This window comes from Chiloscyllium plagiosum, unplaced genomic scaffold, assembly GCF_037043375.1.
Source record: "Chiloscyllium plagiosum isolate Xiang-an unplaced genomic scaffold, Cpla_swu_hap1 HiC_scaffold_6, whole genome shotgun sequence".
NCBI classification, from domain to species: Eukaryota; Metazoa; Chordata; class Chondrichthyes; order Orectolobiformes; family Hemiscylliidae; genus Chiloscyllium; species Chiloscyllium plagiosum.
In genome coordinates, this window is record NW_028270144.1 from 26766694 (window position 1) to 26794087 (window position 27394).

The 27394-nt window shown below is 39.8% G+C and overlaps 1 protein-coding gene across 1 annotated transcript in view; it reads right to left on the bottom strand.

The window, feature by feature from the left end:
* LOC122550513 (kelch-like protein 1) overlaps positions 1 to 26975 on the bottom strand; it is a 435982-nt gene extending 409007 nt beyond the window's left edge. The window contains exon 1 of the mRNA XM_043691355.2: positions 26195 to 26975. Coding sequence (XP_043547290.1) covers positions 26195 to 26631 — 437 coding nt within the window. The 5' untranslated portion in view covers positions 26632 to 26975. The remainder of the gene's footprint in view (positions 1 to 26194) is intronic.
* Between the last annotated feature and the right edge of the window lie 419 nt (positions 26976 to 27394).

Genomic DNA, 27394 nt, shown 5'->3' on the forward strand with positions numbered 1-27394 from the left:
TTGTTTCTGGAAATTATGCTTGGGTATATATTGGACAACGACAGAAGTTGATTTAGGTTTGAAACTCTTAACATTTAAATGTCGCGCAGCAGTCGCTATCTTAAATGAAATACTAAACAAAAGATTACAGAAAAACACTGCAGATCCAGCAATTTCTGAAGAGAGAGTACAAGCGTTAACGTTTATGCCATTGACCATTCATCAAAGCGATGCAAAACCTCACCAGATGTTGCCAGCCCTGCTATTTACAGTATTTTCAGTTTTGTTTCAGCTTTCCAGCTTCCAAAGCACTTTGCTTTTCATTGCTATCTCGACGGTGATGTGTGACATTAAATGAAACTGCTATTCAGTTCAAGAAAGGAAGAAGATCTGAGGGGGAGAAAAGTGTCTTGTGAAAATGATTTTTAATTTGATTTTGTATGTGGAATTTCAGTATCTTCAAGATAATATCCAAAACCACTCAACCACTCTTGTTGTGTGAATCCTAATAGGTCTATGCATTAAAATATAGGACAAAAACTAGGCAACATTTATATATAAAACGAGCTCTTGTATTTGTGGATGGTTTTAACATCTGTCTCTTTCTAAGAAAGAATGGAAAACTGATAACTTTGGAAACAAAGACTTACAACATGAAATTTCCCTCAGTTGTATAAGATATCTGTTCTGACATATTCCCCTTTAACGAGCTGAAACAAATGCTACCTGACATTTTACTTTTAATTTCTGATTTACTTGTTTAGAAATCGCAGCTCTTTAAGCCTGAAGCTTACAAGTGTGAAGGGAGCCAGAATTATCAAATTAAACATCCAAAGAATCATTGAAGTAACATTTCTCAAATCTGATCATTTATGCCTTGAATAAAAACAATTCATTGCACATAATGTCATACTCATCAAGTGACAAATTTCTGTCAAAACTCCATGTGAACTAAATATTAACTTAATTAGGACTAGAATTTTTATGAAATCTCATGACCATAAAACATGGGAGCAGAAATTAGGCTATTTGGACCATAGAGTCTGCTTTGCCATTCTATCATGGCTGGTCATTTTTTCAAGTCCATTTTCCTGTTTTCTCCCTCTGACCTTTGGCAATCAAGAACTTATCTATCTCTATTTTAAATATACTCAATGATCTGGTCTCCCGAGCCTTCTGTAGCAATGAATTCCATAGATTCATCACTCTCTGGCTAAAAAAGTTTCTCCTCATCTCCATTCTAAAGAATCTTCCTTTTACTTTAAGGCTGTGCCCTCGGGTTCTCATCTCTCCTGCCAATGGAAACATCTTCCCAACATCCACTCTGTCCAGGCTATTCAGTATTCTGTAAGTTTCAATCAGATCCCCCCTTATCCTTCTAAATTCTACCAAGTATAGTCCTACAGTCCTCAAAAGTTCCTCATATGTTAGGCTTTTCATTTCTGGGATCATTCTTGTGAACTTCCTCTGAACCTACTCTCGGGCCAATACATCCTTTGAGATATGGGGCAAAAATTGCTCACAATACTTTAAATGTAGTTTGACCAGATCTTTAATAAAGCCTCAGAAGTACAGCTCTGCTTTTATATTCTAGTCCTCTCAAGATGAATGACAACGTTTAGTTGCGTTCTAATTACAGACTCAACCTGCAAGTGACCTCTTTACTGAATTTTTATTGGTAACAAAGATGACAAATAGGGTCTGTGTCTGGTTGTGTGGTCAACAGCATAATTCAGTTGCCTACAAAATCTCATAACTAGGTAGCTACTTTGCTAGATAGCTCATTGACTGTTTTTGAGAACACAAAGTCCAATTTCCACAATGAGACATCTTTCATTGTGTTGTATCAATTTTACTCAACCTTTGCCCAAGGTCCTCTCCACAATAGCAGTCAATGTCCAATCAATTATTTTCATTTATGAGGGCATATGATCATATGCTGAGTGGAAATAATAAATGACAGATTTACCAAACACCTCCTTCCCCCAAGAATGGGTGTCTGTACCATAAGCTAGACGTTAAATCATATCCCACCACAATACACACCCTCAATGTAATGTACATTCCTCACTCCATCATTATCGAGTCATAATTCAAAATAGCATGGGAAGATCAGCAAAGATGTGTTAAGACAAGGTGCCAATTGTAAGATTATAGTCTCACTGTACCCACATAATTAATGTGCAAGGCAGTGAACTGAGACAGGCCCGTGCACTCCCATTAGGTCTGTAACCTTAACGTATCTAGCCATGATTGCTCAGAAGAAATCGGACAGCTGAATGCTGGATAAATTCTGTGAATATTTCCGCCCGAAATCAGAGTGGACAATCCTGATGCATCTTTGCCATCATCACCAATCACTCAAAAATTAATATGATTGTCTACCTAGGAATTCCATGTCACAAGTCAAGAGTTCTATGCATTTTTGTATGGCTGATGAGCCTGACATTATAACTATTTGGATTCAGCGATAGTATGAAACCTTTTATTGCTAGATTAGAATCAAAGCATAATTTTTCGAAACATCCACAATGATATGCACAAACCCAGTTGTCCAAAATGATAGGAGAAAGTGAGGAGTCCAGATACTGGAAATCAGAGTCGAGAGTGTAGTGCTGGAAAAGCACAGCAGGTCAGGCAGCATCAGAAATGATGAAGGGCTTTTGCCCGAAACGTCGAGTCTCCTACTCCTTGGATCAGCCCAGGATCAGCCTAAGTAAAAAAAGCAGTTTAATTTTCTATTTTTCTCTTCATAAAGTATTTTACTCGTGTAGATGACTTGATAAATGGAGAAAATTTTAATCACTAAGGTGGATTCAGCATCAGTTTTGTTTAATTCAATTTGATTATCAATTTAGGCAGAGTTGAGAGTGTAGTGTTGGAAAAGCACAGCAGGTCAGGCAGCATCCAAGGAGTAGGAGAATCTATGTTTCAGACATAAGCCCTTCATCAGGGTTTTCCAGCACTACACACTCAACTCTGATCTCTAGCATCTGCAGTCGTCACTTTCTCCTAGGATGGATGTGTTGTCCCAGTCGAAGTGGTGTCCTTCCTCATCTGTATGTAAGGATACTAGTGAGACTGCTTCATGTCTTTGTGTGGCTAGTTAATGTTCATGTATGCTGGTGGCTAGTTTTCTGCCTGTTTGTCCGATGTAGTGTTGTTACAGTTCTTGCAAGGATTTTATAAATAACATTAGTTTTGTTTGTTGTCTTTACAGGGTGTTTCAAGTTCATTAGCTGCTGTTTTAGTGTGTTGGTGGGTTTGTGGGCTACCATGATGCCAATGGGTCCAAGTTGTCTGGCAGTCTTTTCTGAGATGTCTCTGGTGTAGGGGAGCTTTGTTTTCTCCTAGGTGAACCAATTCCTTTGTCTGCCTAATTGTCTTTCCCTTTCCCTTAGTTCCGTTTCTACCTTTTTGTTTACTCCTTTCCCTGCACAAGTCCCAAGCACTTGTCTTCAGCATATATGCCACTTTTTCTTAGCTACTTTTAGTTATGACAAAGGGCCATAGGACATCGCTTTTCTCCATAGCTGTTGCCAGATCTGATGGGTTGGTCCAGCAGTTTCTCTTTTTGTTTAACATCAGAGGAATTTTGCTCAGCAAACAGCTCAGAGGGAGCTTGGCTCTTTTAGCTCAAAATTGCATTGTCACTGAGGAATCAAGCAAACTCAAAAACATTTATAATGCTCTCAGCCATCAAGGAACCTCTCTCCATAAGACCAGAAGAAGAATTCCTAAGCCATTCTTTCATACATTATTCTATGCTTGCTCAATGCATACAGGAGTGACCTCAAAGGGAAAATTCTTAAACAGCTCCTTTGGCTTGAGTGGTGCTTTCTCAGCTTTTTGCTTTCCTGACTATTACAAATTGTTTACAGTGATACCAGAGTTTATCCTTTCTCCTCACTCTCAATAATTACATTTTCCCTCAGATACAGTCTCAGTAATGTGGAACTAATGGGAATATTCTGATTCTGGAGAGGACAGACTCAAGGATTAGCGCTGAAACAAACTCCAAATGGCAAAGTTTCTGTTTGTCCCTTTGCTTGTAGGGATTGGTTGACAGGAGTGGTTCAATTGCTCCCATAACAAAAGTTCTGGTTTTCTACCCCCTCGATTATACACCATTTTGCCCAATCACATCTAAGATGAATGTTAAAGGAGCAATTCACCCAGAGAGCAGTGAGCCTGTGGAATTCTCTGCCATAGGAAACTGTTGCAGCCAAAACACTGAAGACTTTCAAGAAAGAATGGATATAGTTCTTCAGACTAAAGGGATCAAGTGATATTGGGATAAAGTGGGAATAGGGTACTGCGTTGAATGATCAGCTTGAATGGGGGAGAAAATGCTCAAAGGGCCAAATGACCTCTTCCTGTTCCTATATTCTATGTTTCAATGTTAATTCCTCTGTTGCCTCCCATTAGCCCTGCATTGTTTTTCCTTTTCAGATAATAATCAAATTTCTACTCGAATGCCTTAATATAATCTGCCTTTACCACACTCTCAGACAGTGTATTTCAGATCCCAACTATTCACTCCATGTCATCAAATGCTTCTTTTGCCACTTACATTGAAATGGTGAACATTAGTCGCTAAGCCTTCCACCAAAAGGAAAGGTTTCTTCTTGTCATCTTTTTGTGCACCCCTCATGATTTTACATACTCCTATCAAATCCCACTTACCCTGAAACAACAAAACAGAAGAACAGAGGATGCTGGATATCTAAAACAAAAACAGAAATTGCTGGAGAAAGTTAGCAGGTCTGGCAGCATCCATGGAGAGAAAGCACTGGACCCGAAACATTGACTCTACTTTCTCTGCACAGATGCTGCCAGACCTGCTGAGTTTCTCCAGCAATTTCTGTTTTCACCCCCTCAACATTCTTTTATTCAAGGATAACAATTCCAACATCTCCAGAATTTCTGCACAACTGAAGCTGCTCATCCCCAGAACAATTCTCATGAATCTTTCTGCACCCTCTTTAATGGTTTTGTGTCTCTCCTAAACTGTGTTGCATAAGAAGTAGACAAAATACTTCACTGAGCCTGAAGCCTTGTTTATATCCGTTTAAAAAAACTTGCTCTGTTTTGTACGTGATACTCCTATTGATAAAGTCATGATTTGGAGACGCCGGTGTTGGACTGGGGTATACCAGGTTAAAAATCATACAACACCAGATTATAGTCCATCAGGTTTACTTGGAAACACTAGCTTTCAGAGCGCTGCTCCTTCATCAGATGGTTGTGGAGAACAAAATTGTAAGACACAGAATTTATACCAGAAATTTACAATGCGATGTAACTGAAATTATTAAAGTCTTGAATGCCTTTTGCATTTGACCTCTCTCAACTTCAACGATTGTGCACATATATATTTCTGTATCCTGTTCAGAACTGTATCTAATATTTTATATTTTCTTGTTGCTTTCTTCTTACCAAGATCAATCACTTCATATTTCCCTGCATTAAATCTTATTTGCCACTGGTCCAGATATTCCACCAACTTTTCTCTGCTTGTTTTAAGTTCTACATTACACTTTTCATATTCACAATATTTTTCACACTTGGTATCACCTGCTAATTTTGAAATTGTGTCCTGTATACCACGGTTTAGGTCATTAATTTATATATGTGTGGAAGAGATGAGATCCTAACCCTGGTCCATTTAGAATTTCAATAGTATTCAATATTATTTTAATAATATGGTAATTCAATATTTCAATATTATTTCAATATTCCTCCAGTAGGAAAACAAACTATTCACCACAACACTTTGGTTTCCTTGCACTCAGGTAATTTGTTTCTGTGTTGCTATTGTATCTTTAATTTCATGAGCTCCAACTTTGCTCAGAGGTCTGTTGTGCTCTATTTTATCTGAGGCATTTTGAAGTTCAAGTAAACTACACCAGCAGCATTGTTCTCATCAATTCAGTCTGTTCATTATTATGTGTGCTCAGCCTGAAGGCATGTTCTTTTGTTTTTATTCACCCATGGGGCATGGGTATCACTGGCTGGCCAGCATTTATTGCCCATTCATAGTAGCCCTCAAGAAGAATTGGTCCTCACCTTTGATCCCACTAATCTCCAGATACAGCACATTATCCTCCACCATTTCTGCCATCTACAATCTAACCCACCACCAGAAATATGTTTCCCTCTTCACCCCATCTGCATTCTGCAGAGACCATTCTCTCCATGACACCCTTGTTGGGTCCATGCCCTCCACCAACCCACCCTCCACACCCGGCACCTTCCCCTGCCATCACAAAAGCTGTAAAACTTGAGCCCACACCTCCCCGCTCACCTCTGTCCAAGGCCCCAAAGAATCTTTTCACATCCGGAAGAGATTTTCCTGCACTTCCAAACACCTCATCTACTGCATCCATTGCTCTCGATGTGGTCCCTCTACTATGGGGAGACAGGATGCAACTTGCAGAATGTTTCAGAGAACATTTCTGGGTCGCACACACCAAACAACCCCACCACCCTGTAAACAACCACTTCAACTTCCTCCTCCCACTCAACCAAGGACACACAAGTCCTGGGCCTCCTGCAACACCAAATCCAAGCCACTCAACAACTGGAAGAAGAACGCCTCATCTTCCATCTTGGGATCCTTTAACCACACAGCATTAACATTGACTGCACAAGTGTTTTCAACTCCCCTCCCCTCAACTCATTCCAGAACCAACCGTCCAACTCAGCACCGCCCTTTTGACCTGTTCTACGTCCATCTTCCTACCCACCTATCCGTCCCACCCTCTCCACTATCAAAATCACCCCCCAGCTGCATCTACCTATTGCCTTCCCAGCTACCTTCTCCCTACCTCCATCGCCTATTTATCTCTCAGCCCCCTTCCACGCCACTCTACTTTCCTGATGAAGTGCTTATGACTCAAACATCGACTCTCCTGCTCCTTGGATGCTGCCTGACCTGCTGTGCTTTTTGAGCGCCCCTTTTCAACTTGAAAAAGTATTGGTGAGTTGTTTTCTTGAACTACTACAGTTCATATGCCACAATGCCCCGAGGGAGGGAATTGCAGGTTTGTGACCCAGCGACAGTGAAGAAATGTTGATATATTTCCCAGTCTGGATGCTAAATGGCTTGGCAGGGAAATTGCAAGTGGTGGTGTTCTCATGTATCTGCTGTGCTTGTCCTTCTAGACAGAAGTAGTCAATGGTTTGGAAAGTGCTGTCGAGGATCTTTGATAAATTTCGGCAGTGCATTTTGTATATAGTACACACTGCTGCTAATGAATGTCAGTGGAGGGACTTGGTGGTGGGATGCTCTGTCATGGATGCTGTCAAGCTTCTTGAGTATTTTGGAACCTGCACACATCCAGCCAAGTGGGGGAATTCAAACATTCTGGGCTCGCAGTAATTTTCCACATCTCCATTCGGTATCAGCCTTTTAATTTGCCAATCACCTCCTTCATGCTCTCTTCCTCTTTTTATCTCATTTTTTTTCTTAAAATCAAATTTATACTGACTACGTAAAGACTCTCTTTCCTTTTCCTGTTAATCTTTGATTTATTGGAGCTCGATCAGTTCTTACTCCACTGACTCCAGTTATTTATCCTTACTCTGATTCCCTACTGTCCTTTCTATAGCCAACCTAAACCACATAATGCAATGATCTAAATGCTCCCCCGCAGATATCTGATGGTCTTGTCCCAAATAATGCCCAAGAATTAAGCCCAGTAATAAACACCTACAGTTTTGTTGGACTAGGTAAAGTAGAAAGCTGCTGTTGGAAGTCCTTCTTACACACTTGCGGAACTCTTGTCCTTCTCTGCCATTAACATTACTGCTATCTAAGCCTACATTCAGAAAATTGAAGTCCCTTGTTATAACCACTTTTTAAGTCTGTGATACATTTGTATTCTTGTCCATGATAGCACATGGTAAATTTAAAGAACCAGCAACAGACGTTTGTTGATTTAAAATTAAAAGATTATTCGTCGCAATCACTCAGGTACATAAGAAAACAATACAGTTGAAGAGAACATAACATTTTATAAGTTATAAACAAGAAAACCTTCATAGTTGTGTGTGTAGCTCTTTACAGGAGAACAGCCTGAATGGGTCTGGTGAAGAAAAAGAATTGTTCATTCTTGAATGCTGAACTTACATCAAGATTACCGCAGACCTTCCTTGAAGAGATTGATGTGGTGTCTGGGAGTCATATCTAGTTAAACGGTCACTTCTGTTAACACAGGTGCACCTGCCTCCATGATCTCTTACAGATATCATGATGGGATTTTTACCTTCAACTGGGTATTTATACCTGATGAAGCAATTCTTCTGTTCAGAGAACTAAGAGAAATATAAGGTGTGGGTACTTGATATGAAGGAGTCAATATTATTACAGATTCTGGTCGCTATATATTAAAATCGCAGGCTCTTGCACATCTGGGCTGAAACTAATCAATTCAGATGTTTGCTGTAAAACATTTCCCTCAGCATGTCATTCTACAAGAGGACCCAGTAAGTTGGAGACTGAGATCTTTATACTATCAGACCATAAGAAATAGGAGCAGGAGTAGGCCACTTGGCCCCTTGAGCCTGCTCTGCCATTCAATTTGATCATGGCTGATCTGACACTCCTCACGTCCATTTTCCTGCTTTTTCCCCATTACGCTTGATTCCCCTACTAATCAAGAATGTATCATTATCAAAATACACAAGGACTCTGTCCCCACAGCTCTCTGTGTCAAAGAGTTCCAAAGACTCTCAATCCTCTGAGAGAAGAAATTCCTTTTCATCTCAATCTTAAATTTGGTCTCTTGAGTCTGAGACTAAATTGTCTGACCCTAGACTCTCCCAGGAGGAGAAAGCTCCTTTCAGCATTTACCTTGTGAATCTCCTTCAGAATCACATCTCATTCTTCTAAATCAGGTCACATGCCATGACACAGTGATAACATCATTAGCATGTTCCTTAAAAGTCACATACTAGCTGTGAGAAATGGACAGGAGGTAGGTTATCAAATCAGTGTGCCTTTCTTATCAGAAGGTCTATTTTTTTAATAGGTGTTTTTGGATCTTGAAATTGTGCTTAGAAGCTTTTAAAGGATTTAGAGCCTCCAGGCTCTTGAAAAAAAGCAAAAAGAGTTTGCCTGATAATGCAAATGCTATCTATTTCAGTGTGTTCTACAGACTGAGCCTTTGGATCAAAACTCATTATCTTCAGCCAATTTCAGCCATATGAGCAATATTGGCATTCAAGTTTCAAAACATTCGGATTAAAAAAGAAGTCATTACACATTTGGAGATAGATGGCCTTTTTCACATTTTGCTTGTGGATAACTAGTCTCATCAACCTTCTTTGTTTGAATTAAAATTTTGGAGATGTAATAAAGTCGAGAAGTTCATTGATTCGGTGATTTGGAGTCAACATGAAACAGTGCCAGGTATTACTTCTACAAAGGGGAACCTAAGCAAGTGCTTTCAAAGGGAATTTCCCATCTGAGGATGATTCAAAATGGAACCTTTCAGAAGCTTGAGATTGAAATTCCAATGGTTCCTGATCTCAGCAGCCAATTCAACACAATCTTGTCAGTATCCATTGAAAGACAATTATAAAAGCTTATGTACAAACTCAGTCCATGTCTAAACTTATAAATAATGCAGACGTCCACTGGATTCCTGGTTTCCACACCACTGTCAAATTAACTTAAATTCTCCTCATACTATTAGCAAATCATCACCAGCTGAGGTATGTGTATGTGTGTTGGAGGGGTCGGGGAGGTGGGGGGGGCAGTAGGCATTGGTGAGCAATATTGATACAAAAGGAAGGCTTTGAGGCTCAGTTCATAGAAACCCTGTCTCCAAGGTAGGAGCTCCAGGTTCAAGTCAGGACTTGTTACAATGGAAGGGAAATTTATGATATTGTTCAGCATGTTGATAACCATTCTCAGTTTTCCCTAGAGGTTGTGCATGATGGTAGGAAACAAGTATAAATGAGTGCATTTCTGATTTCATCCTCTAAATCGTCTTTGTATCCTCTCCTGTCTCACTAGATCCTTTCTAAAATAAGACCACCAGAATGCACTCAGTACTCAAGCTAGGATACAATCAATGCACAATACAGGATTATTTCTTGTCCTCTTTGTTGCTGGGCTTTAGCAGTTTTATTTCACTGATTATCAATGAGCTGCTGTTACGATGAGAAATGTCACATTGAACGATTCCAAATAGTTGTGACCAAAAAATGGCATTATGTGAGAATAATCCTTTTTACCCTGAAGGTAGCATTTTTGGATGCGATAAGAATCCGTGCCAAGTTTGGCATGTTCCTATTTAATATTGCAGCAATGGTCCATTTCCCTATAATGATGTGTACCTAGTGTTAAATGTAATAAGGTATTTCACATTGCCGCCAAACAGGTTCATCATCCTGTACAGTCTTACAACTGGAAACAATGGAAAGAATGCCAGCATTTAAACTCAGGTTGCTTGATAAATACTTAGAAATTGATGACTGAGAGGCTAACAGTGAACAAGAACAAGCAGTTTAGTTGATCCTTGCTCATAGATTACGTTCACCAGACTAAGCCTGATAAATGCAGAACAATTGCCCAGAAAACATTGTGCTTGGATAAGGATTTCTGCAAACAATAGATAAAAGCTGACAATTTGTAAATGTTGTAACATAGTCCATTCAATCCACCATTCAGTAATTCAATTTAAAACAAAAATGAACAGAATGTTTAGTTTTTCATCAATGAAAATACAATTTCAACATTTACTTCTATTACAAAGTAAAACCCAACAGTTGGTTGATTTTGTTTAGCATGTTGATGGGAAAGTTTTTAACTTGGTTCAGATGTTTACTGATTTAATTGTTGAGCAGGGTGGGGAGAGGGGTGGGTCTGGGTGAGATGCTCTTCGGAAGGTCAGTGTGGACCTGACGGGCTGAATGACCTGCTTCCACACTGGAGGGATCCTGTTACTCTTACATTTTCACAAATTATTTGGAAAACAGGTATGTAGAAAATTGAGGAAAAAGCACATAATTCTAAGCAGCCAATGTCTCATTTGTGGCAGATTCCAAATTGAAGTAATCTTCCCCAGGCTGTTATTTTTGCATAAGCTCAGAAACTGTCTAAATGGCAAATTAAGATTGAATACAAACATGATGTCACCTTATGTCATTTGTTTTTCTGTATCTATTACACATTTCAAATGTAATTACAGAAACAACTAAGGTAGCATTTCTTATCAAAACAAACAGCTCCATCATGTTGACTGAAGGCAGCCTGTATCTTCTTACTGGTTGTGTCAATGCAGTTGACCCAAGTTAGTGTTGCAGACAACAATGACTCATTTCAGCAAACACTGATGCACTCAATTTTGTTTACAAATAAAAGCAAACGAGCAGACAAATGTGACGAGGGCACTATGTGCAGTGCTAAATACCACAATTGGGGAAGGAGTGTGGAATATGACTGGAAAATGGAAACAGGAAAATTACTCTCTTTGTTCTGGTGATATGTGCCATGAATTCTTTAAAAGAACTGAAAACTGGAAATTGGCAAGATATTCAGATGAGGCGAAAGTTCCAGCTTTGACTACAAAGGCAACGCTGATGATAACTGTGCCTATTTTGAAAAGTGTCTTTCCCTACCAATACCCACCCATAAGTGTCTGCTCAAACTTGTTTAGATACTGGTAAAGCAACATTTGTCAAAAGTCAGTCAAATCGGAGAGGATTTTAAAATATATTCTTTTAAAATAATTTTTCTTTCGCTTTAAAATACTTTCTTTTGATAAGCCTTTAGGTTTAAGTTTAAATCACAAAAGAAAATAGCATTTTTCAGTCAATATGCTGATTTGAATTAATCAAGATTAGCCACACAAAATATTCATACTGAAGTACTGAAGAATACATAGCATAAACAAAAGTTACTTTTAACATTGCTAAAATGTATCATTTTGTATCCTTGCATCCAAAAGAACCAGTTTAATCTTAAAAATCTCCATGACAGCCTGGAAAAGGGTGGTGATCGATAATTCCTACATGTGATTAATTCACCACTGAGGCACAGTCATTTAATAGGTGGGTCCTAATTACAGTGCAACAATCCTAAAACAAATGCAAAAGATCACAGAAATGATAGCTGTGCTCAAAGTAAATTGTACTGGCAATGATTATTTGTGCCAGTTACAACAATTCTAACTTAAGTGTTGGGAAAAAAAAGCATATTTCCAGCAAAGCCTCAGGCAGATCTTGAGTCACACACAGATCAAACTGGGTGAAGATGGCAGATTTACTCTCTTACTCTATGTTCGTGAACCAGATGGATACTTATAACAATCCATGATGATTTCAGGGTCACAACGTCCAAAGACTAACATACATTCCGATTTTATTACTTCACTTACCCTATGCCCTTAGATACTTACCTCACCCATCCTACCTTCTTGCACACCTACACATTCACTTGTGAGTCATGCACCCACCCTCATTCACTAACCTTTGCTGAATAACTGTTTGCATGTCCCAGAAATGATACCAGGTGGGAATGAAATGGTGAAGAGGACGTAAAGAAGATTCAACTTGGTTTAGACAAGTTGAGTGAGTCAGTAATTACATGGCATATGCAGTGTAACATGGATAAATATGTATTATCCACTTTGGATGGAACAACAGAATGGCTGAATATTATTTCCATGGTTTAGATGAGGGAAGATTGATGTACCAAGTGACCTGAATATCCTTACACACCAGTCACTGAAAGCAGTTACGAAAGCAAATGGCATATTGGCCTTCAGTGCAAGAGGGTTTGAGTACAGGAGAAAGGAATCCTTACTGCAGCTGTACAGGGTTTTGGTAAGACCACAGCAGGAGTAATGTGTGCAGTTTTGGATTCCATATCCAAGAAATAGAAAGAGTGCAGTAAAGATTCACCCAACTATTTATCTGGATAGCAAGGTTATCTTATGAGGTATGTCGATTGAGTTAACTGGATCTGGATCTGTGTTCACTGGAGTTTAGAAGAATGAGAGTGGATTGCATTAAAACACATACATTTTTGACAAGGTTGGAAAGATAGGAATGATGTTTTCTCTGAGTCGGGCTCCTGAATAAGAGATCAAAATCTCAGGATACAAGGTAAGTCACATTTGGACTGAGATATGGAGAAATGTCTTCACTCAGTTGGAGGTGAACCTGTGAATTCTCTGTTACAAAAGCTAGCAAAATTGCTCAAAATACTCAAGAAAAAAAAATCAATAGATTTCTGGAGTAGACAGTGTCAAGGCATATGGGAAGAGAGTGAGACTGGCATTGAGATAGAATGTGGAATGGTACTTACAATGTGGAATGGTCGGGTGAGCTGAAGGGGCCCAATGGAATACTCCTTTTTTCTAGGTTTCTGTTACTAAAGCTTCACAAGTGTTTCAGGGAATTACCAAAATAAGCAGCTGTTTTGGTAATGAGGGCTGTGGCTCTGTCACCAACCAGTCTCCAGGAGTGGAAGACTGAGACAGAAATCTAACAATATGGAGTGGTGTGAGGGTTACTGATGACCAACACTGGTGGATCAAGTAGGTATTTGAACAAGGGCAGGCTTTGGATGGAATGGACCTGATTGCAGCTGATGTGGAGGCAAAAGGTGGATGCTCAAGGTAGGGAGCCAGCTGAGGCAATTGGTTGAAGAACCTCTATGATAACATGCATAGTGGAGTTGAGCTGCATATCAGAAGGTTTGGTGTTTGTAGTTTGCCTGTTCAAGGGCCTCAAACTGCAGTGGGGGTGGCAAGGCTGGAATGTGCCTCTCACTACAGACTTAATCAGGGTGGAGATGGGAGTCTGATGGAGTCCCCATCAGACACCACTTTGTGGGGCGAAATGCCCTGCCTCATAAAACATTTTAGTTAAACTTATTCTTTCATGGAATGTGGATGTCACTGGCAAGAACAGCATTTGCTACCCATTTCTAAGGACATTCAGAGGGCACTTAAGACCAGCTACATTGCTTGGCTCTGGAGTTACATCCAAGAGTGTAGTGCTGGAAAAGCACAGTCGGTCAGGCAGCATTCGAGGAGAAGGAAAATCGACGTTTCTGGCAAAAGCCTTTGATCAGGAATTCCCTTCATCTGAAATTACATGTGGGCCAAACCAGATAAGAATGGCAGATTTCCTTCCCAAAAGAGCATTTTTATTTAACGATAATCATTTATAGTTATCACTTATTGAAACTAGCTACTGATTCCACATTTTATGGACTGAATTTAAATTACACCAGCAGCTGGGGTGGGAGCTCATGACTACTTCATCCATCACCCTAATTTTTCAACTAATGTTTCAGCGAATGCAGCAGAAATTTCCCCAAGCTGGATGTAAAACAGATAATTTGGTCAAGATAATTTGCCATGCGGGGGGGGCGGGGGGGGAGGCACAAACTTTCTGGAACTAGCAAAGTACAAAATGATTAATGTACTTTCAGCAAAACACAATGACTGATAATGGAGTACAAGTGTGAAGTCTGGATCTCCCTGCGGCCAGACAGCCAGTGAGAGACCCTGTGTTGCATCACCTTGGGAAGACCCACCAAGCCACACACAATGGCAAGGCCTAAGGACTGGACGGCCTACTTATCACGAGCTGTCAGTCAAAGGCCAGCATCTCTTGTGGAACCTCACCACATCACCACTGCCTCCAAAAGTGTCACAACAACACAGATAATTCAGTTCACAAGGTGAAAGGGGAGCGTTACTACAGTGGAGGTCACAGGTTAACAAAAAAGTCCGGAGGTCTGGTTGGAGATGGAACCACAGTCCTAACTACAGAAAGACTGGCCCGATTTAGTTATTCCCTGAAACACTGTAAATCTTTAGCAATGTAAATTAGAGATAACTGACTTGAACAGCTTCACCTACCTTACACACTGCAGGGCGACAAAATCACGTGTAACTGGGTTAGTCCCAGCTGAGTGAGGCCTCCATCTGCTCAATTCATCACTGAAGGAGGTCAGTTGGCAGCAGGGTAGGAAGCTTTACTGAGGCCTTTCCTTGCCCCTGGAATTAAACTCCAGCAGAGGTTGTTCAGCATGCCAACACGTTGCCAAATTAAATGCTTGCTGAGCTCACCCTCCAGAGAGGGGAGAAGATTCCATTGCCTATTTCAAAAGTGTCTCATCAGCTGTAAAGCACTTGGAACAGCCCAGGATCATAAATGCAAGCCTTTCTTTTTGGCAGAGCTTGTTTGAATACAAGCTTGCATTATTCAGTATCCAGTTTGATTGGTAAACATTTTCACAGGAGATTATTGGAGCCAATTGTTGTTCCCCAGGTTGGTGCTTTGTGTTCTGCATTTGTTCCCTAAATACTTAGGCAATTCCATCACTCAAAAATAAACAATATTGGAATAATGTTCATTGCAGAAGGATAATTTCAAACAAATATTGTGCAGCAAATGCACAAGAACTTCCCCCAAAGTGCATATAAAATTGTGGAAACAGATAACCTGGCTAAAATAAGCAGTTTGAAAAGGAAAAAAAATCTGTTTGCTACAAAGATGTTATTGTAATATCAAGTAGATCATTATTTAAATTTTCACACTTTCCAGATTAAGAGAAACATTGAAACATAAAGCAGCATTCCCTGAGTGTCTTACTTCACAGTACACTTAAGTAATAAAGTGCTCAGAGATGCATTGCAACTCGTGTGGAATAAGAGACCATGCTTGCTGATGAAAATGCAACCTTGGCAAGTGACTCATATCAGAATTATAAGCAATGTGCCTTACTCCAGAGAAAGGAAAGTAACAATGAATATGCAAATGTAAAGCTGCAAACACACATTCCCCTCTAAACTGAGGTTTTCATAGGTCACATGGTTAGGACCTGTTTCTGGTGGAATCATGGTGGTCCCAGAGTTTGGTCTGTACCTGTCCAGTCTGGATGACTCAGGAGTCTTTTAAAAGTGGAGGATGGGTCCTAATTCTGGGATTCCCAATCAAATTCCCAGGCTTTCCAATTACCAGTCATGACTTTTAAGGATCCATGCTGGTTTGGTCCATGAACTCGCACACGCAACTCCCAAATGGGCTGCTTTGTTGCAGAGATAGATGTGACTCAGTCCCTTAATGACTATGAAGATGGGCCAGGCTTTTATTACACTCATGGTTTACAACACTTTTGATGCTGTGACCCACCGCCTGCATGAGGACAATCTTTTGCAAGTAACATCAAAAGCTCCTCATCATGTCCCCCAACATTATGCAGGTTACATGTTCCCCACTCCCACACTGAACTTTACCTGTCAACTCAACCCTTCTGGTCCTTTAAAGACTCCGGCATTTCTAAGCTCATTCAGCCACTACAGAGAAGCAATGCACCCCACAATGACAGTAGTTTTATTTTAAAAATTGTTAAACAAGTTAATTATTCATTATTTTCTACTTTCTTAAAACAAACTATTTTGACCAACTGCTAATAAAAGTGTCAATCATCCAATACCTTTAAGGTATCATAGCAAAAACTTCACGCATTTGAAACCTTTTAAACATATCAATAAATACTGTCAAATTGACAGAAAAGAGCAGTGAGTCAAAGTTGTTAATCAAGTGGTGATTTCCCAGATATTTCCACAAAGTAATGGAAGTCTGGCTTGGGGGCATGGCTCAGAGACTAGACATTCATTGCTCTGCTGAAACAGCTGTGTTCCTGTTAGAGTTAAAGCGCTGGCTTTTGGATCTTCAGTGGTCCAGAATGGGAGAAATATGTTGGCATGGATGGTACATAGACAGAGTATGGAGTGGTGGGGGTGTAAACATTGAAGTGATCTCTTGGCCACTCTCTGCACATTTCGGCTCACTCAAAATGCTGTTTCCTGCATCTTCACTTGTACCAAATGTTATTCAGCTACCACCTTACATTCACTTGATGGGCATTGGCTCAAGTCCTGGTAATGCCTCTATTTTAAATTTCCCCTCTTCAATTTAATGTTGACAGGCAAGGCTACTAACTTTATAGAACCAAGACAGGTGGATAGGCTTTCACAGAAGGTAAGACATGCAAAATACCCCCAAGAGACCTTGGAAAATCAGATTAGTCTCTGTTAGCCTTTCATTACAAAGGCAGTAAAGAATGAATGAAAGCAATGCTGGTATTAATAACATTCCATGAAAAAATAAAGAATTCCACCCACTTATGAACAATAACATTTCAGTACACGATCTCTTCTGCATAACATTGACCAGTAATTCACGGCTGGCTCAACCTGCATAGTTTGGCATGATCTAACTGAAGGATGGAACAATCTCAAGGGGCTGAATAACCTCATACTGGTTTCCATTTCTTCACAGTCACTTTTGTGGAGTAAAACATTACATATGCTCATAACTTGCAAAATTCCCACACTACTGCTAGCATTTGAAAAATTTTCACACTGAATATTAAAATTACAGATACATTCAGGGTTATTGAACACTGAGGATTAAGTGTACTCAGGTGTACTTGAACATTAATGAATTATGTATTTCCAGTCAAAAATGCTTATTTAGTTCAGAAGAATAAACTGTCCTTTGCATCATAAATCATCACGAAGAGATCAGTCAATTAGATCCCTCTGCTGTCAGTTGTGGCAAACCTTTTAATTCCAGCAGAATTAGACAGGCACAGATTTCCTCTAATGATGGATTTCCTCCTCTGGCAAAGTGAGAGCAGTAAATACAGGTCAAAGCTCTGCTGCTAATGAGGTAAGAAAAAGTTGTCTGTGATGAATAATTCTACAGTGGATGTCCTGACAATGCACTAAGTTTTCATCTCCTCCTCCAGGTTCCCTTCAATTTTATCCAATGCTTTCTTGCAGCAGCAACTGAATGCATTGCCCATGATTTCCCAACCCCATCACTTATAGTTTTGCTTAAAATTGCGCTGCCATCTCGCTCCATCTCCACTTTCCATCAAAGTAAGTCAGCCGCAAGCTCCTTCTTCCAAGTAGAAGCAAACAAACTAATCATGGTGCTGCATGACTTCAGATATATGCTGTTCTGTTTGTAATATTCCCTGAAACCTGTTCTCACTGTAGTTTGAGACTACCACATGCAGTGCCGTTATGGTTTGTATGGTTTTGAAGTCGTGAAATAGCACAAAGCCTCGACTCCTGGGTGAGGGATTTATCAACAATTTGCTACAAAATAAATTAACCATTACTCTATCAAGGAAATGTATTTGTCCAGGCCACCTAACTAAGTCATATTGGTGTTTTGAAGGTGGTGCCAACGTGATCTATTTACACTGGAACAAGAGTCTTTATGAAAGATTGTAGTTTGAGTCCAGGTTCTGCATCGCACATACAGCATATAACCAAATTGAGACCCCCAAGAATCAAAGGAAATTAGTTTGTGCAAGCCTTTCATTGCATGGGCAGTTAGGGATGGGCAAAAGCAAAGCTGGTATTAATAACATTGCATGAAAGATTAAGAACTTAATCCATTTAAAACAATAACTTTTCAGTATACATTTTCTTCTGCATAACTTTGACCATTGATTCAGTGCTGGCTCAATCTTTTACAGTTTGCCCGGTTACCAAGCCGATATGGTAAAATAGTAAACAAAAAGGTTCTGAAGGGTGGGGGCTGCAAATTTTGGGGGTTTTTTTGCAGCTCTTTAATGTTCCAAGCAACTGCAAAGAAAAGCAAAGGGGTATCTTCACAAATAATCAAAAAGTAGGTAGTTCCTGCTTCTTAACTGCTCTACTTAAATATTAAAAGTGTTCACTTTTCTCATTATGGTGTTCCTTTCTTTTAAACTGGTGTCTCTTGATAACATCTTCTTGTTCTGTTTAAAGGGTATAGAATTGCAATGTTAAGTACTCTGTCCAGTTCAGATACACACTGACCTATGAAATGTTACTTTCATTTCCTTTAAGCATCATGACATTGTGCAATTTTTGAGTGGCTAAATTTTTGAATCATGGAAGTAACTGCCTAAAAGTGTGAGAACAGAGTTAAAGCTCTGAGAGATTGAAAACGTTAGTTTACCTAATGCACTGGTAACCCATGATCACCAGAATGGAAGCATCAGCAAGAATGATGACATTCTCTCTGGGCTGATCAACAGCTTAAGATCATCAGATATGACATCAAGACTTATTCTGGTGTGTTACTATATCAACAGTGCACAGAACAGAACCACCTGCATCATCATGTCCTCAGTCCACTATAACTATAAATTGTGCGGAATTGATGGAGAGCTTGTGCGCTAAAGTTATACACTATTTCAGGAAAAGAAGAAATTCACATTCATAGATGACAAAATCAAAACGTTTTCCATTTGGTTACCATTTCTGCCATTTGCCTCCCTTTACCACCATCTTCAAACATTTCCAAGTGGCAAATGATTAGGCTGTCTCATACTATTTAATCCTACGATTATCTAGATGCAGAGGTATCAGTATTGATTTTGACACAGTTAAAATATAAATTTTACATGAATTTGTCGAGATGGTGCAAAAGGAAAAAGAAAATGCTTTTCATCGAAGCTTCCAGTTGCTTGTTGTAGGCACTAACCCAGTTTGGAAAATGGTTACAAATTGTCTTCTTCACATGCTAGGAGTGTGCGTCAGAAACTCAGACTCAACTACATAATAGTCCCCACTGTTTTACATTGTGGCTTCAATTACCAGCAACACCTTGCCCAGGTGACAAGATGTTGTTGGTGTACTATTTAATTAATGGAGAATTACAATCAAAGTCCATCCTGTCACAGTCCACCCACATACGTGCATGCCTGCCAGCACAGGCCATGAAACAGTGTATGGCTGATGCTTTATGTATTTTTTCCCTGTTTCTGTTCCATAGAAAATCAATTTTCATTGCAGCGTTAATGCTGAAATGTGGTTGAATATAAGTGATTTACACCGGGTGTTGGAAAGTAGAGGAGAAATAGTTCTCATGGTGACTTTATTACAAACTTGCCATCACAGTAATCAGCCTATTTACCAGATATATAGTTAGTTTGCACAATGACAAATTACAACGATTCTCATTGGCGATGGTTTTAATGAGAAGTTAAATCATTAAAAGTTAAAAAAAGAAAACGGATAAAATAATCTCTCTCTTAAATTGAACAAGGAAACACATTTGTCCACTACTTAGATAACACACTGTTTGGGATGAAAGCATTTTGTAATACAATTTCATCTTCACTGTTATAACCATGGCAATGTTATTGAGTGGCGTGAAGAATTGGCATATACCATTTCCTATATGAAAAGTAATAATATCCATAAATCCTCTGCTGATTTTCCACAGCTCCGTGCTATACACATTTTTCATAGCTACTAGCCTTTTCCATGCAGGGCATGCTGTCTAAGTGAGAATCACAAGAGATTTCTGCACAGGCTACACAACCAGGAGAGATAAGCAACCCCTACGGGGTGAAGTCATGCAATTCCACCTTTCACAATAAGATCTGCTTCGATTCTGCTACACTGTACTGAAAAAGCACTGAACTGCAGATTGATTTTTTAAAGAGTCAGCTACCTGATCTGATAATCATTTTGTTCTGTTGTTCCTTCTCAACATCCACCCCTCCTCAAAACTGTTTTGTGTGGTTTTTAGTTGATTGTATCATGAATCTTATGTTTAGTATATGTATTTGAAGCAAACAACTCAAACAAAACCCCTGAACTATCTCTCTGGACAGTTGTATCTACCACCTGTTTCTCACATGTAAGAGAATAATCTGGCTCTGGTTCAAGAAAACCTGGCTAAGCTATCTCTCAGGATATACACATACTCACGAATGTATTTTAAAGTGACTCTGCTACCTACCTTCAAAACAGCCATACAGAACAGAAGGAGGTCATTTGGTCCATCATAACTGTGCCAGCTCTTTGAAAGATTTACCTGTTGATTACACTTCTCTTTCTCCCATTCTTTATATTTTCCTCTCTGATTAAGTATACATGATTCCCTTTCTAAAGTTATCTTTGAATCTGTTTCCACCAGCATTTCAAACAATGTGCTTCAGATCATAGGAATGTGCTGAGCAAAAGTAAATCTCAGTAACTACTCACTGGATTTTTTGCCAATTATCAGAATCAGTGTCCCTTTGGTTACTGACACTCCTGCCATTGGAAATGTATTCTCTCCATTTACTCTCTCAAAAAAACTGAATCTTCAACATCTCAATAAAATCTCCTCTTAATAAACTTTTATCTAAAGGGAACAGTCCCAGCTTTACTGGTATTGCCATATAGAGTCATACTGGCAAACAACACAGAAACAGACCCTTCAGTCCAACATGTCCATGATGACCAGGTTTCCCATACTAAACTAATTCCATTTGCCTGCATTGGGCTCATATTCATCTACACCTTTTCTATTCATGGACCTGTCCAAATGTATTTTAAATGTTGAAACTGTACCTGCATCTACCACTTCCTTTGACAGGTCATTCCATATACCCACGAAAATGTTGCATCTCAGATCCCTTTTAAATCCTTCCCCTCTCACGAAAAACCTATGTTCCCTAGATTAGAACTCCCTTATGGCACAGTGGCTCAGGGGTTAGTACAGCTGCCTCACAGCACCAGGAACCAGGGTCTCATTCCACCCTCGGCTGACTGTCTGGATGGAGTTTGCACGTCCTCCCCATATCTGCGTGGGTTTCAGCCGGTTTCTCCAGTTTGCTCCCACAGTCCAAAGATGTGCAGATTAGGTCGATTAGCCATGCTAAACTGTCTGTAGTGTTCAGGGATTTCCAAACTAGCTGGATTAGACATAGGAAATGCAGAATTATAGGGTAGGGGGTTGGGTGTGGGTGGGATGCTCTTCTGAGGGTTGAAGTGGACTCGATGGGCTGAATGGCCTGCTTCCACACTGCAGAGATTCTATGATCCTACCCAAGAGAAAAGACCTTGGCTATTCACCTTATCAATGCCCCTCATGATTTTATAAACCTCTGTTATGTCATCCCTCAATATCCTACACTCCAGGGAAAAAGATCCCAGCCTATCCAACCTCTCCTTTTAACCTACAAACCCTCCAGTTCCAGTAACATTGTTATAATTTTTTTCTGCACCCTTTTCAATTTAATAATATCCTTCTTAAAACATGGCAACTGGAACTATGCACAGTACTCCAAAAGTGACATCATCCATGTCCTGTACAGCCTCAATGTAAGATCCCAATTCCCATAATTAATGTTGTGACCAATGAATGCCTTCTTCACCACCCTCTCTACCTGTGATGCCACTTTCAATGAACAATGTTCCTGAACCCCTAGATCTCCCTGTACCTGATGCCCTTCATCCCTGGAACTATTCATAAAATAACTCATAGTTTAAAGGCACGAGGACCGGAAAATTCCCAGGAGCATGCTTCAACTGTGTACAATTAGCAGAACTCAGTTTTAGAAGCACCAAGTGTGGTGCAATGAGAGCAGTACTTTTGGGTTTCAAAAGGGGAAATTTTGGTCAGGATGCTTGTTCCTGATTGTATTTCAAGCATTACAGCTGGTAACATTATAGCATCAGATTGGCCTCACAAGTACAATAGCCATTCTGAGATTTTGTTAGGCTAATCCAATAACCAACTTTCTAGTCCCCATGCTGAAGAAGAGCCATTAATCTATGAGGTATTTTATGAGTAGTTCTAGGGATGAAGGGCATCAGTTATAAGAGAGATCTGGGGGTTCAGGAACATAGATGAAGGGTTTTCGCTCAAAACGTTGATTCTCCTGCTCCTCACATGCTGCCTGACCTGCTGTGCTTTTCCAGCACCATACTCTCAACTCTAAACTCCTGCATCTGCAGTCCTCACTTTTGCCTATTGTACCAAAGGAACAACTCGCCTGATGCCATGCCCCCACTTCCTCCCCTTAGACCCACACATGCTTCTTTTTCAGATAATAATCCAAGTCCCTCTCGAATGCTGTGATTAAGCTCGTGTCCACCCACTCTCAGTCAGTGCATCACAGATGCTAAACACCCGCATGAAAACGTTTCTCCTCGTGACTGCATAGCTTTTTATTTTGCCGATAACCTTATACCTATACTTTCTGGCTCTCTATCATTTTACAATTTTAAAAATCACACAACATCAGGTTATAGTCCAATAGGTTTATTTGGAAGTACTAGCTTCCAAATAAACCTGGTGGGCAGTAATCTGGTGTTCTGTGATTTTTAACTTTGTCCACCCCAGTCCAACACCAGCACCTCCACATCATTCTACAATTTGATAACACCATTTCCCTTCCTACTCATCCAGACCCTTGATTATTTTGAATACCTCTGTCAAGTCTTCTCTCCACCTTCTTTTGTTCAAGAACAGCCTAATTTCTCCAACCTCATCTATCTAACTGAAGTTGTTTACCCTGGATGCTGTGGCAGTATTATTGCCCATGTAGTTTAACTGAGTCACAACTATTGCATATTGAAATTTTTTCTCAGTTTCCCTTGTGGATGACTTGAAGATACAACTCGTGGTTGCAAATTTTTGATAGTCTCTGCCTTTTCTTTAGATTCTTGCTCACTCTTTCTGCTTAAATAATGGCATGATTAGGATTTCTGCAGCAGCTCAATAAACATGTGTCGTGAAAGCAACAGGAGGTTAAGCCAATAGGGTCAGATAAAGTAGAATATGAGGAGGCTTGCTTAGTACACAAATACTAGCATTCTTCATTTGAGCCTCGGATTGTCTCCGTGCTTTAAATTCTGCACAACTTCAGTCAAGCTTTCAGAAGAAAATTGAAGCAATTTTTCAACAAAAATCAAAACATGAGAGCCATTCTAATCTAACTTGTCCACTGAGCAGTTGATGGGATTGAGCAATTGATGGAATTGAGCACAATCATGATTAGTGAATATGAAATATGACAGCAGATAAGACTAGTGTACAATGCAAACCAATAGAATTCCTATCTGACACATTAGATTAATAGAAAGATTTGCATTTATATAGCATCCTTTAGGAGCTCAGCATATCCCAAACTGCTTTGCAGTTAAGTACTTTTTCAGTGTAATCACAGTTATAGTATATAAATAAAGCAGTCAATTTCCCTTTAAAAAGTGCTGATTGAGGAATAAATATTGGGTAGCCCAATGGGGTCAATACTTCTTCAAAATAGTGCCATGAACTATTTTAGACCAATCCAAGGGACCTTGGTTTAACATCTTGGCTGTGAAACTGCACCTCTGACACTGCAGCATGCCTTCAGACTTGTGTGCTCAATTTCAGGAACGGCACTTTGCCAACTCTGGGAATTTTTGAGTGCACACTGGCTGTCACAATTACAATACTGGATAAATTGCATAGTTTATTTGTTTGTCGTAGAGGGCTTTGAGCGATCTATTGGCTAAACAATGTTCTGTGAAAATGCTATGTATTTTTCTGTTTACCCTACTGTTTTGCAAACTAGTATTTCACTCTAGCAAATCAATTAATTTCATTAACATTATGGAAATTAATAATAAAATAAGTGATCATAATCCAGAACAAATATTTATTTTATTGCACTGGAAATGAGTTATTCACCAAGGTTTAACTCAGCACAGAAAAAGAAACAAAATATGATCTTACTTTTAACTTTTTTTCTATTAATGATTAACCAATTTTACTTTTCCGATCAACAGAATTTCTTTTTTTGCCTCTGTAACGTTATTAATAAAGACAGGAGCTTAGTTTCCTGACCTTGGTTTCATTAATTCCAGATTTGCGAATGATTTAAACCTGCTCTAATAGAATAATTAAAGAAAACTCAACAGATTCTATTTGAATGTATATATTTGTCATTTAAAGGTTTTCTTTGTATATTGTTTCATGAAAAATAGAAATTGGGTAAGAAAAAATGTTGTATTAACACATCTCAAGAGGAAATTCAACCCGATGGGAATCATTTCTGTTTATTCTCTCAAGTGAATAACCTGCACAACAAGATAGTTATAAAATCACACACTATTTGCCCCTACCTCTGGACCAAGGGTTCCAAGTCCCTTCCACCCTGGACATGTGTCATAGCATGTCTGAACAAAATAACTAACTGATTAAAATAACTACAAAAATGATGAATTAAAAATAAAAATCTCGCAAATTAGAGGATGTAAATGTAAGTATTTGAGGGTAAATTCATGTCAGCATTTTTAGTGTTGGGCCACATGGAAAGTTCCATATTACAGCCCCCTTTAGACACACAACGTAGACTTTTTTTAAGGCAAGATTTCAAGTTCTTCTGTTGTCATTAAAAGACAAAACATGCTTCATGAAATTCATAGCGAAGTTTACTCTTTATTTTACAGTGAATTCACTGGAGGAATAAAGGAGTGTTCTGATGGGCTAAGAGATTCAAGAGAATATGATTATTGAGCTCTGCTGGATATTGGACACTGAACCAGGTCAAAATGTGACTTGATTGTGAAGTCTTCCACAGCTGAGCAGCTACTTTCCAGGCTCAGAAATGAAAACTTGGAACACTAATGAATTGCCCGGGGATAATTACTCTTTGGGTAACCCTACCATGCCTGGCACAGTGCAGTCAGTGGAGGGAGGAAGATAAGTCTTTTTTTGGTTAGTGAAGAGATGGGAAGTAGTTACAGTAAGTGAAAAAGATATGTCTCCCTCCTTTTACTGTTAATATCCCTTCCTTCCACTTTCTCATCAATCCAGATCAAGACAGCACCTGGAGATCAACCTGCACATCTCCAACAACGCTGCCTTGAAACTGATTACTGATCACAAGGACAATGGCTCAGTCTAACATCCCCTCACCCCTGGGCAATGTACCCAATAAATAGGCAGTTGGATTTAAGATAATCATGGAAGATATTCTAAAACAAAAATTTATTGATAGACAAGATTCATAATAAGTAATTTGGCAGTATGTGTGTGTGTGTAAATTTTCAATAACAATTTATGCTCATTTGCTTTTATGACAAACTAATTCACATTTAGCGTCACAAATGTTACTGTTTGGACTATATCCAAAACACTTGACAGAGCCTGTATTTTTTTAAATAAATTCCAATAGTTGTTTCCACACTGTAAGTAATCTATTCTAATCTAATCTTAAACCAGGAGAGGTCTATCCCTTACTATCAGATTTGTAATTATCATCATTTTCTCAAAACTATTGCTAAGAAGCTAACTGTATCTATTTTATGCACAACAGTGTGAATGCAGAAGGCAAGATACATAAACAACTGGGGTTGTGTCTTTTTCTTAAAAAAAGTTACTCTGAGAGGTTGAAAGCTATGTATACCTGTGCAGGCATCCATCACCTGTTCCCTCACAACAGTCAGTGTTCACCAGTTCCTTCTTCACTTCTTCCAGTGTTGCCGTGCCCTCCCTGGTAAACTCTAACCTGGGCACTTCTTCCAGCGTTTCCACGTAAAAGACAGTGCGTTGCTGTGTCTGGCACTGCAATGTGCCACCTCTGCTGTGTCCCGGGGGCAGGATGCCATTGAGAGCGCTGCTTTTTTTCCAGGAGCCGATGCCTCTGTCGTGACTGTGATTTTTCAGCCTGTTCTGGCTGGTGCCCCAGTGCTCGAAGCTGTCCTGTTGTTGCTGCTGCTGCTGCTGCTGCTGCTGCGGGCAGCCCCCAGTCCCGCTTGAGCTGGACGGCGGGTGGTTGAACAGTTTCCAGCGAAGCCGCAGGATGTGTTTCACGTCGAATTCCTTCCTCCCGGAGCCTGACATGTCGTTGCTGTCTGAACTCCTGCTGACTTCGTGTGTGTATGTGTATCAAGTGTAAGAGTTTAGCGAAAATAAAAAAAGAGGGAGGTAGGGGGAAGAGGAGGAGGAGTCCAGTTGTATGGAGCGAGGCACAGAGCTGGTGTGTGTGTGTGTGGATGCTTTACATTGGGGGCGCCCAGATTTGAGCGGTGCACACACTAATTGCTGAAACCCTCACTCAGACAGAATGACGAGGTTACCTTGTGAACAATACGATACAACCTGCAGGCAGGGCAGGTGGCTTTACACCTTAAAAGAGTCACCTACAAGCTTCCTCCCCACTTCACGCAGCTGTCTCCAGAGAATTGCATAAAACCAACGAAGAGTCTTTGACAGGTACTGCAAACAATGTGGTCCCTATATATGCACGCTCACACACAACTGTGCTGTCATAGATCTCAGGTCCAAATTGTCACTTCCATCCATCCCTCCCTCCCTCCCCCATCTTGTCAGTGACGCAGATGTATTTCAATGAGCCCAGAGAGGTTTTCTGTCTCTTTCTATTTTACAGCATTAATAGTCCTCTGTGTCATTTCACCACCTCGACTGCCAAAGAGTTGTGTGTCAACAACAAGCGTGCAGCAAGTAACAAATGTAGCATCCCACCCTCACCCATGATCCAACGTCGGAGATACACTTGAGTTTATTCCAGTTACTTACTGATTACAAGTGGTTACAGGTTAGTCACAATTAGCAAGAGTGCACGATGCACCCGGAGCTATTAAAG